This window comes from Gambusia affinis, linkage group LG06 (genome assembly GCF_019740435.1).
Source record: "Gambusia affinis linkage group LG06, SWU_Gaff_1.0, whole genome shotgun sequence".
NCBI classification, from domain to species: domain Eukaryota; kingdom Metazoa; phylum Chordata; class Actinopteri; order Cyprinodontiformes; family Poeciliidae; genus Gambusia; species Gambusia affinis.
This window is the reverse complement of record NC_057873.1, coordinates 24,695,731-24,706,207: the sequence shown is the minus strand read 5'-3', so window position 1 is coordinate 24,706,207 and position 10,477 is coordinate 24,695,731. Positions and strand designations below refer to the sequence as shown.

At 41.1% G+C, this 10,477-nt stretch overlaps 1 protein-coding gene across 2 annotated transcripts; it reads left to right on the top strand.

Moving 5' to 3' along the window:
• Window positions 1-3,233: 3,233 nt before the first annotated feature.
• Window positions 3,234-10,386, top strand: LOC122832742 (extracellular calcium-sensing receptor). 2 transcript variants are annotated; one of them, XM_044119782.1, is made up of 12 exons: window positions 3,234-3,339; window positions 3,437-3,685; window positions 4,251-4,465; window positions 4,628-4,719; window positions 4,841-5,020; window positions 5,366-5,554; window positions 5,646-6,104; window positions 6,994-7,203; window positions 7,299-7,422; window positions 7,517-7,710; window positions 7,802-8,083; window positions 8,605-10,386. In XM_044119782.1, exons 2-12 carry the CDS (start codon window positions 3,477-3,479, stop codon window positions 9,025-9,027), a joined length of 2,577 nt encoding a protein of 858 aa, XP_043975717.1. In that variant the 5' UTR covers window positions 3,234-3,339; window positions 3,437-3,476; the 3' UTR covers window positions 9,028-10,386. The 2 variants fall into 2 exon arrangements, with proteins under 2 accessions (XP_043975717.1, XP_043975718.1); XM_044119783.1 differs by lacking the exon at window positions 4,841-5,020 and having other exon boundaries at window positions 8,605-10,383.
• The last annotated feature ends 91 nt before the right edge of the window (window positions 10,387-10,477 follow it).

Here is a 10,477-nt window from a genome sequence, read left to right as displayed (position 1 = left end):
TCCTTTCCAGCAGCCTGTGATCCTGGTTGAGGTTTAGCCACCAATCAGTCGCTGGCTGACTGAAAATTATTCCAGCGCTAGTTATTAGTGCACACTATTAACAGAACTTTGTTATCTTCATGTAAAGACCGGACTGATATGCCTTTTCTAACTATTTTAACAGGAGCAACAATGCATTTAACTTTAAATGCATTTTGTCGGGGCTAAGTTGATCAAATGTCCTCACACATTAGATCTTCACAGAAATTTATTGGCAACAAATCTTGATTAAATCCAAAGCTTGGGAGTAAAAAAAAAAAAAAAAAAAAGCATCCATATCGAAATGTTCATGGTCCCAAAATGTGATGTATATAGAGGATGTGTGCTGGTCGGATTTGACCAAAGTTCACAATATTTAAACGTAAAATGAATCCTGCACATCTCCCTGAAAACCTAAGTGGAAAGTGGTGGTAGTAGCATCATGCTCTGGAGACACGTTTCTGTAGCAGATACCGGTACAAAGCTGCTGTATAAGGTGTATGTAGCTAAACACAGGACGATGCCTAAAGGAAACCTGTTAGAGGTTTCAGAAGATTTGAGACTGAACCCAAGGTTGACATTTCAGCAGGACAGCAACCTTGAGCGTTCAGCCAGAGCTACAGCGGTTCAGCTACTATGAGAGTTCGAGAATGAGAATTTCAATTTATCAACTCATCTTCTCCTGCAATTGTTCCACTCCTCTAGTGCTGAGATGACAGAACAGACAGATCAGTAGAGAACATTCTTTAGGTCTTCAGGGGTGGGCGGATTACACAAAAGTTAGGGGTTTTTTTTGCAATACGATTTTTGTTACATGGTCAAGTGTAGCTTAAAATGAATGTTGTGTCACCTATCCACAGGTAAAACCAACAAAGCAAACACGCACCGCTTGTTTTTCCCCTTTGTGCCGCCTCGCTGTAATTGCATAATTGGATGTAATTGTGTGTGAAATGAACGATAATTAGGATTATGAGTTGCACACCTGCGGCTCAGCAGCACTTTCTGCCCAGGTGAAACTGAATACAGTGTCACTCAGTGTTCAACTATTTTTCATCAGAAACATGCAAAGGCTATTGAATTTACTTTATTGAAGGTACACTTTGGGGAAATGTATATCGCAAATGGCACAAATATTCTTATATTTCACTTCAATAACAAAAGAACATCAAAATTAGAAATAGAATGTAGTCTCATAGCACATCTGTTCGCTTATTTGACACAACTGGAAAAACTGGATGTCTGAACAAGATTAGTTGTTGACCGGTGCCACTGACCTCTCCCAGGCTGCCTTGTGGTGGGTGATGGATGCCAAACTCATCAAACTACCTACATCCGTCTTCGAACAGATGGTCGGACCAAAACTGTATCGGCAGCTGCTCCAAAAAGGTGCAGAAAGAGGAGCATTTCCTTCATGCTAAGCTGGAATGGCTAAGATGGTAAACAGATGGCAAAAAGTGACAGCACCATTGCCTCCGTCGGAGGAGGTAACACATCACGCCGTCTGGATCACAAGCGGAAGAAGTACTTTAGCGGTTTGACTTTGCTTCGCCACTTTCTGTCATACTGAGGTTTAGAAAAGATCTTGAAGCAGGCGGAAACGAGATGAGTTTGGTACTCCGGATATTAAGTCACAGGAGCCGTTCTACTTCTCACACTTGTTAAAGAAGAGGATGAGCAAAAAAAACAAAAAAATAAACATTAAAATTAGTAAATAATAGGATAGTGTCGCTCAGACATCTGTGAAAATATGTTTATTAAGTGGGAAAGGGAAACTCATGTTATGTTATTGTTTATTACACACCATCAGTCCCACTAAATACCTGTGGAAATTGCTATAAAACTAATCTCACCGAAGTATTTTGGAGATTTACGCTTTCTTTTGGTGAATAATCCTGTTTTCCAGAGTAATGAGTATGAAGTGACACAAAGCACTGCTCTCAGTCCCGTTTCAAAATGGGAAAGCCAAGCGAACAAGTGAGAAAATGCGAGACAATGATTACGATAAAATAAATATCTGCTACACTTTTAGTCAGAGCAATAAATAATATTGAACACAACTAGACCTTGAACTAATTGTGTATTTGTATAGTTGTTCTGTTTTTAAACTGAGTAGTCATTTCATTTAGTGAGATTTTATGCATTTATAGAAATCAAAACTTTTGCTAACTTTTTCTCGGGGTTCTGTAGGGAGAAGGTTAAGGGATTATCAGCCCCATGCTGTCCGTAACCTCAGTTTATAATCCTATTCCAGCCTATAATCTGAAAGTCTATGTGGCAAAGAAACTGGAGGTTTCATTCAATTCTCTTACACAAAATCCTGAACGTAAACGTCCAGTCATCGGTTTTCGGCCTTAAGTTGCCCTTTAGTACTTGGGTTTTCAGAACAATAAACCAAATATTCAGTTAAGACAAGTGTTTTGCAGTGGCCTAGTCAAATTCTCCCGCTGGAAAACTCTCCACCTTGGCAGAACTAAATGAATTCTGTAACAAACAAAGGATAAAAGATTCATTGGCAGAAATCACAAGCACTTCATGGCAGCTGACTCCTGTTTTCAATAACTTTTTCACATAATTCCAGGTTGATTTAAATGATCTAAGTAAATTTTCCACCAATTATGGTTAGTTTTTTGTCTAATATTACAAAGTATTTAGTGACCAGAAATAGCTAAGTGTGATAAAGAAAGCAAAAACTGAAGGTGATCTCGAAGGGAGAAATACTTTTTCACAGCAGTGTGTGTGTGTTTCTGAAGAGGCTGCTCTAAAAAGTGAGCTAAAAGCTCTCAAATTAACAAACAAACAAAAAAAATCTCTTTAGTGCAATATTGTGACTCTGCCAAGAACCCATTCGACTCTTTCAGGGTCTTAAATGCTAATTGCCACCCTGAGGATTTGCATGTGCTGGATTTTAGAAAAATTGTTCTAACACAAAGCAAAAGATTGGAAGAGGGTTTGTTGGTATTTCAAAAAAAAAAAAAAAAAAAAAATTTGACCTTTTTATTTTAAGTGTTACTCATCTTGAGCTAATTTCAATTAAACTCGTCCAATAGTACATAGCAAACTGTTTTTGTGTATTATTTATTTAATCTTTTATTTCTGTATCACACCTCGGTCACTCCCATCACTGCTCTGCCTTTACCTTTGAGAGAGATCATTTGATGAAGCGTCATCTTGGTGGCCGTGCCTCCACTCTGAGCTTCACTCATAAATATTTAGAACATCATCTCTGCTGCAGAGCAGGAGGGCGACGCTGTGTTTTCATGACTTAACATAGTTTTGCCGGTAGCTGCTTTCTTTGTCGGAGACATTTCTATATCAGTTCAGGTGAAGACTTCAACTCGTTCCTGTCGCTTAAAGATTTAAAATAGCATGCAGGTATTTCCCCCCGCCATGATGTTCTGTTCTGTGAATGTATATGAAGGTGTTTTCCGTTGAAGCGTCCAGACCCGCGACCATCCACCATGTCCCTGCTGGCCCAGCTCATCGCCCTCTGGCTGGTGCGCAGACAGCTGGCTCAGACGCTGACCTGCTCTCGGTGGGGAACACCCAGCGACAGCGGGTTGTTTGAGGACGGGGATGTAATCATCGGCGGGCTCTTTAACCTTCACTACATGCCTCCTGTTAGGGAGCAGAGGTTCACTCTGGAGCCAGACAACAAACCCTGCACCGGGTAAGACTCAGGAAGTAACTTTTCACTTTTTGTAGTTGACTGTTTATCACATTTAGTGTATTATCAGTTTTTTTCTTCTTCTGTTATTTTAAAGGGTTTTGCAAAACTTTTAATGCACTTTAACGCCATTTTTTTCCTTTCAAATGCTCATCGCATGACGACCATCAAGTTCAGTGGATTTTATCTTACAGGACTAAAAAGTAGCGAGTTATTGAGGACAGAAAAGAGAACTGATGCACGGTTTTGGAGGGGGTGTGCTTACATCCATTTTGATCTTTTCCCAGAAAAGAGGATGCTTCAATCTAAGCAATTTCATTGTGGAAATCTGCATTGGTAAATTTCCAATTTGTGCAATCACTAACAGGTTTTCTTCTGGGATTTCCCTGTATTTAGATCCATTCTGAGAGAGTGTTTTTGAGTGTCGCTCTCATTTGCTTTGTCCATAAATTGGTATTTGGCAAACTTAAAAATGGAAAAAAAGTTTCAAGTCACCAGTTTGCTAATGCTTTTGCATTTGATTTTTATTTATTTATTTATTTTTGTGTGACCTCATCTTTCCCTACAGTTTGCTGAATCTACCGTTGCAGTACATCTATGCGATGGTGTTCGCTCTGGAGGAAATCAACCACAGCTCCGCCTTGCTGCCGGGTGTAAAGCTGGGCCACCGTATCCATGACTCCTGCGCCCTCCCTGCTTGGGAAATGCAGGCTGCGCTCTCATTGGTCGGTGGAGACGCGCCGAGCTGTAACTCGGGTCAGGACGAAACGGAAGTCGGAGCAGGTAATTGTCTTGACTTGTTTCGTGCAGAATAAAACTGTATGTTAGTGCAACAACAACAATAATAATAATAATAATAATAATAATAATAATAATAATAATAATAATAATAATAATAATAATAATAATAATAATTACACATAGCATACTTTGTAATGTTATTAGGTGGACAGCGTGTGCCTCTGATCATTGGTGGCTCCTCGTCCATAACAGCCAACGTACTGTCCAGACTCCTGGGACCACTTTCTGTTCCTCTTGTGAGTTTCCTGACAGATAGATACAGTATATAGATGGAGCATTTCTTACAGTTTGCATGCTCTACAAACTGATTACATGTTGAATTTTGCAGTAAATGCACACTGGTTTTTCTCCCTTTAGGTGAGCTACACAGCAAGTTCTCCAAGCTTAAGTGACAGGCTACAATTTCCTAATTTCTTCAGAACCATGGCCAGTGATATCTATCAAGCACGTGCAATTGCTCAGCTCGCTATAAAGTATAATTGGGCCTGGGTTGGAGCGGTGGTGGCCAACAATGACTATGGCCTCATGGCAGTGAAGGTTGTTCCATTAGATGTATTAGTTGTTTTGGGGTTTTTTTCTTTGCAAAAATGCAGACTTTAAACATCTTTCTTGCTAAGTGATATTTAGCAAAAGTTTGATTTGAATGCTTTTATATTCAAGATATCAGGAACTGAAATGTGTCAACTACATATTTAGCCAAATTGTTGAAGCTCAAACATCCCAAAGACGAATGAGGAAGAGAAAAGATTGTGACATTTGGGATTTTCATAAACGATATCGTGATTCCAACATTTGACGATAAAATTACTGTTGGATTACTTGTTAATGTCTGACAGCGTTAATTCCTTCCTTTCCAACCTTCTTATTTGGGCTCTGAATCAGGTGTTTCAGGAGGAAATTCAGGGGACCGGGGTTTGCCTCTCCTTTTTGGAGACCCTTCAGAGAGAAAACATTGAAAGTGACACCAGACGGGCAGCGCTCACCATCCAGGCCTCGACTGCGAAGGTGATTCTGATCTTTACCTGGTTCACGGATGTAATGGAGCTGTTCCTACAGCTGGAGAAGCTAAATGTAAGAAACACAAATGAAATGAAAAATCTTCATATAAGCTGCTAAAGAAGGCTTTTATTACATCATTTCGGACATTTTGTGTTATTTTTAGGTGACTGACAGACAATTTCTGGCGAGTGAGGCTTGGAGCACCAGCAGCGATCTTCGGCAAAGCACCTTTTCACGTAAAGTGGCGAGAGGTGTTCTCGGCGTTGCCATCCGGAGTTCCCCCCTGCCTGGGTTTGGGACTTTTGTTCGGAATCTAAACCCACGGCTTCGCCCAAACGACCAGTTCCTGAAGGAATTCTGGGAAAAGGAATTCGGATGCAGTCCTGGTATTGCGGCAGCTCCGTCGTCTTTTTCTCTTCCACCCTGCAACGGCACAGAGAGCCTGTGGGATGTAGAAAATCTCTTCACTGACGCCTCCCAGCTACGGGTGACATACAACGTCTACCTTGCAGTCTACGCTGCAGCCCACGCCCTTCACTCCCTACTGTCCTGCCCCGATGTTAGCAGGTCTCCAGGAGGAAACGTCGCCTGTTCACTTCACACTCAAATCAAACCCATGGAGGTAAAGACATCTATGCATGTTTCACACTTTTGTGAAATGACCTCATATTTCAAGCGCATGCATTATAATTTTTTATTTTTTTACTTTTCCTTCCCAAGTTGTGGTACATGATGGCAAGATCAATAATTTTATTTATTTATTTTTTAAAAAGAGAACGAAAAGTCAACTAGAGGCAGCAGAGAACATAATTTTAAATTGCCACCAAGGAAACTGTTCCAGCAATACGTCTGCATTGTCAGACGTCAGATACAGCTGATGTCTGAGGGAAGTAAATTGAAGACCTAACAAACCGACACCTTATTGAGGGCTTTAAAAGCATTCTGCTTCCTCTAAGAAAATTATTTAATCAGTAAACATTTGTGACAAAAACTGTCATTTCAAACAATGAAGTTTCAGAAATTTCTGCTTTGGTTCCTTGTAAGAATGTTATTCTGATGTCAATGGGTGACAAAAATTTAAAAAAATACCAGAACGCAAATGTCTCACATTTCACCATGTAATCCAGGTTTTTTGTTTTGTGTGTGCGTGTGCGTGTGTGTGTGTGTGTGTGTGTGTGTGTGCGTGTGTGTGTGTGTGTGTGTGTGCGTGTGTGGGTGTGTGCGTGTGCGTGTGTGTGTGTGTGTGTGTGTGCGTGTGTGGGTGTGTGCGTGTGCGTGTGTGTGTGTGTGGGCTGTGGCTACACTGAAGTAATTCCACTATCGAAACCCGAGCGAAGTCCAGTAATTAGGCTTAAAGAATTAATGACTGGGAAATTTTGTTTCATTTTCCTTAAACTTACGGGCTTTCTAGCTCTAAAACTTAAAGATATATTGTTCTTGCAGTAAACAGAGGAGCAGTTGCAGAAATAAGAATGCTGTAGTAATTTTTCTTCCCGCTTCTTGGCCTTCAGCTGATGGAGCACCTCAGCAAAGTGAACTTCACCACACCGCAGGGCGAAGCGTTTTATTTCCAAGGTGCCGACGTCATGGCGAAGTATGACCTCTTGAACTGGCAGAGCAGCCCCGAGGGAGAGGTCAACCTTGTTTTGATTGGTCGCGTGGATGGCTTTGACCTCCACCTTAACGAGTCTGCAATTCAGTGGAGCACAGGGTCCAGTCAGGTACGCCGAATGAACCCGCTCGCTTTTTTTGGTGTTTTCTGCTGAGTTGTTTCATGTTTACTCTCGGGACTGACGAGCTGTTAAACCTTTTTCAGGTCCCCGTTTCCGTCTGCAGTGAGAGTTGTCCTCCTGGCACACGGATGGCCACCAGGAAGGGAGAACCCATCTGCTGTTTTGACTGCATTCCATGTGCTGATGGACAGATTAGCAACACAACTGGTGAGGATGACAGGTCTCAAGAGAAAGCCCATTTCAGCCTTTCTGCCATGACTTCCACGGCGTTCTCGTCTGTTTCTTTCTCTTCTGCGTCCAGGTTCCACTCAGTGCAATCGTTGCCCATCTGAGTTCTGGTCCAACGCCGAGCGTACCGCCTGCATCCCTCGCCAGCTGGATTTCCTTTCCTTCAATGAAACTTTGGGCATCACCCTCACAGCAGTGGCCGTTTCCGGTGTCACGGTGACAACAGCTGTCCTCACGGTGTTCCTTTACTACCGCCATACGCCGATGGTAAGCCGACGGATGTCCGCGTTCGACGTTTTGGTGTTTTACATTTGGGAAACGAAACCCTTGAAGGCTGTCGGGTCCCGTGTTTTCACAGGTACGAGCCAACAACTCGGAGCTCAGCTTTCTGCTCCTCCTGTCGCTGAAGCTCTGCTTTCTGTGCTCGCTGGTTTTCATCGGCCGGCCCTCGGCGTGGTCATGCCGGTTCCAGCAGGCGGCCTTCGGGGTCAGCTTTGTCCTTTGCGTGTCTTGCCTTCAAGTGAAGACAATTGTGGTCCTGGCAGCGTTCCGCTCGGCCCGGCCCGGCGCCGAAGCCCTCATGAAGTGGTTCGGCCCCGGACAGCAGAGAGGAAGTGTCTGCCTCTTCACATCCGTACAGGTAACGTACTTCTTTGAAATATTGCTTTTACCCGGGATGCTGTTTACGTCCCTATTGAAGAGCTGTGTGTTGAGACCTTGATGAGGCAACAGATGAGAACTAAATGATACCACAGTAAATCATTTCAAAACTTTCTCCACATGTATAAGACAGACATAAGGAAGAAAATGGACATTGTGTAAAACATTGGTTACATACAGTAAGAAGTATTTCACATTCCCCTTAGTATTTCCCTTAACCTTTACCTTCAAGGTATGGAAAGTTTTTAAATGATTTATTGTGGTTTACTTATTTGTTTTTTTACTTCTGAGAGCAAAAGGATTATACAGTGTATTATTATTAATATTATTATTATTGATATTGTTTTTTAACACTTTAAGCATTTTCTGTGTACCTTTACCTGCTGTTACACTTGAACTTCCCCCTCGTGGGATAATAAAGGCTGTTTTTATTTTACCTAAATCTACAATGGAATAACGTTATTGCCATGACCACGTTTCCCTTTTCTTTTCTTTTTCTAGGTTGTCATCTGCATTATTTGGCTGTCACTTAGCCCCCCACAGCCTCGACCTGACTTGAAGGTCCCGGGTCTGCAGGTGACCCTGGAGTGCGCCATGGCCTCTGTGGTGGGTTTCTCTCTGGTGCTGGGCTACATTGGCCTCCTGAGCTGCACCAGCCTCCTACTGGCCTTTCTCGCCAGGAAGCTCCCCGACAACTTCAACGAGGCCAAGCTGATCACCTTCAGCATGCTGATTTTCTGTGCCGTCTGGGTGGCTTTTGTCCCCGCTTACGTGAGTTCACCTGGAAAATACGCGGTGGCCGTGGAGATTTTTGCCATCCTGGCCTCGAGTTACGGTTTGCTGCTCTGCGTCTTTGCTCCAAAGTGTTTCATCATCCTTCTGAGGCCAGAGAAAAACACTAAGAAGCATTTGATGGCAAGATAGCCATTTCAGTCACACTCTGTTTTGTAAGTTGTTTATGCTCTATTGTTTCATTTCAAAGGGTTTTTTTTTGCCAGATGCTGCACACAATGTTTGATGACCTGTAAGAAAATTATAATTTAGTAAAAATAAGCCACTAAAGAGGATTTTATTTAAAGGATATGTTTTGATTCATTCAGTTCAGGTATGTGTTCCTTTGGATACATATTTTTATGTTAAAATGTTTTTGCTAAGCGTTAAAGGGGATTATAAAAGAGTGCTAATTAGAACTTTTTCCAAATGTGGCTACATGTCGTTTGTCAGTATCTTATTCACAGTTCTCTTAAATATTGATGCTACATGGAGGATCTTGCCAACAGCCACGTTGATTTCTTTATTTAAACTTTGCAAACTAATGATCAAATTATTTGCATTTAAGTAGTGTAAAGAGCTGGTTTGACAACCAGATCAGGAAATTGACCGCGACTCTCTGATCAATTTAAAGTCCGCTGCTGCCATCTGCTGGCCAGAGACCAAAAGTGCTTTCAAAAAGGCCATTAGGATTCTTTCTCTCTTTACACAGAATAATTGGACAATGGAAGGCCTTAAAATTCATTCTAACTTTTACAACATAGTTTTGAAAATTTTGTTTATACAATATGTCTGATTTGTAATAACTGTGCAACGATACATGTATGTTCTATGCTATTTAAAGTCTTCGCCTCATTCGTGCTGGGTTGTTTGTTTTTGTTTCATTGTCAAATGTAATTTACTGCAGTTTGTCTAAGAACTTACAACACTACAGAGATTAAACAAATGAATCTTTATTCACAGAAAACGAATTTATATTCAAATTGTTTACTACAAAGCAGCTGCAGTGATATTTTAAAAGTAACATTTTGTAACATAAATAAATCAATTAAAAATAAAAACCTATGGCGGTGATTCTGACATTTTGAGTGTTTGAACAAGTTGTTTCATAAACTCATCATCTTCTCATATTAGTCATGATATTCATTTTAATCTGTAAACTGATTCCACCTCTTAAAAAGCATTTACACCCTTTGAAATGCGTCACATTTGTTAATGTGGCAACTGCAAACCTCTGCCTGTTGTATAGGAATATAATGATATAGCACAAATTCACAAAATAAATATATATATATTCTTGATCAAATCAAAACCAAGAAAATTTGTGCTGTATATCTGTATTCAGCCTCCTTTACTCTGACACCAAATATAAAATAAAAAATAGTGCAAATGAGTGATGTCTTTTTATGTCGGCTTTTCTGATTGGTGTCACATCTTGCTGTGTTTTCTGTAAGACAACAAGCACAGGGAACTATTTTGTAACCTAACGGCCATAAAGATATGTCCATGACTTTAATCCTCATCTGTCAGGAGTGAGCTACTGGGTGTTCATGACGCAATTCTCCGAAGCTCTCCACAGTGGAGGTAGGACAAATTGTCAAGT

What these genes read in the sequence shown, in the direction of transcription:
- LOC122832742 (XM_044119782.1), top strand. Translation starts at nt 3,477, where the DNA reads ATGTCCCTGCTGGCCCAGCTCATCGCCCTCTGGCTGGTGCGCAGACAG. An exon ending in ACAGATTAGCAACACAACTG is followed by an intron (nt 7,423 to 7,516) that starts GTGAGGATGACA and finishes TTCTGCGTCCAG; the next exon opens with GTTCCACTCAGTGCAATCGT. An exon ending in ACTACCGCCATACGCCGATG is followed by an intron (nt 7,711 to 7,801) that starts GTAAGCCGACGG and finishes GTGTTTTCACAG; the next exon opens with GTACGAGCCAACAACTCGGA.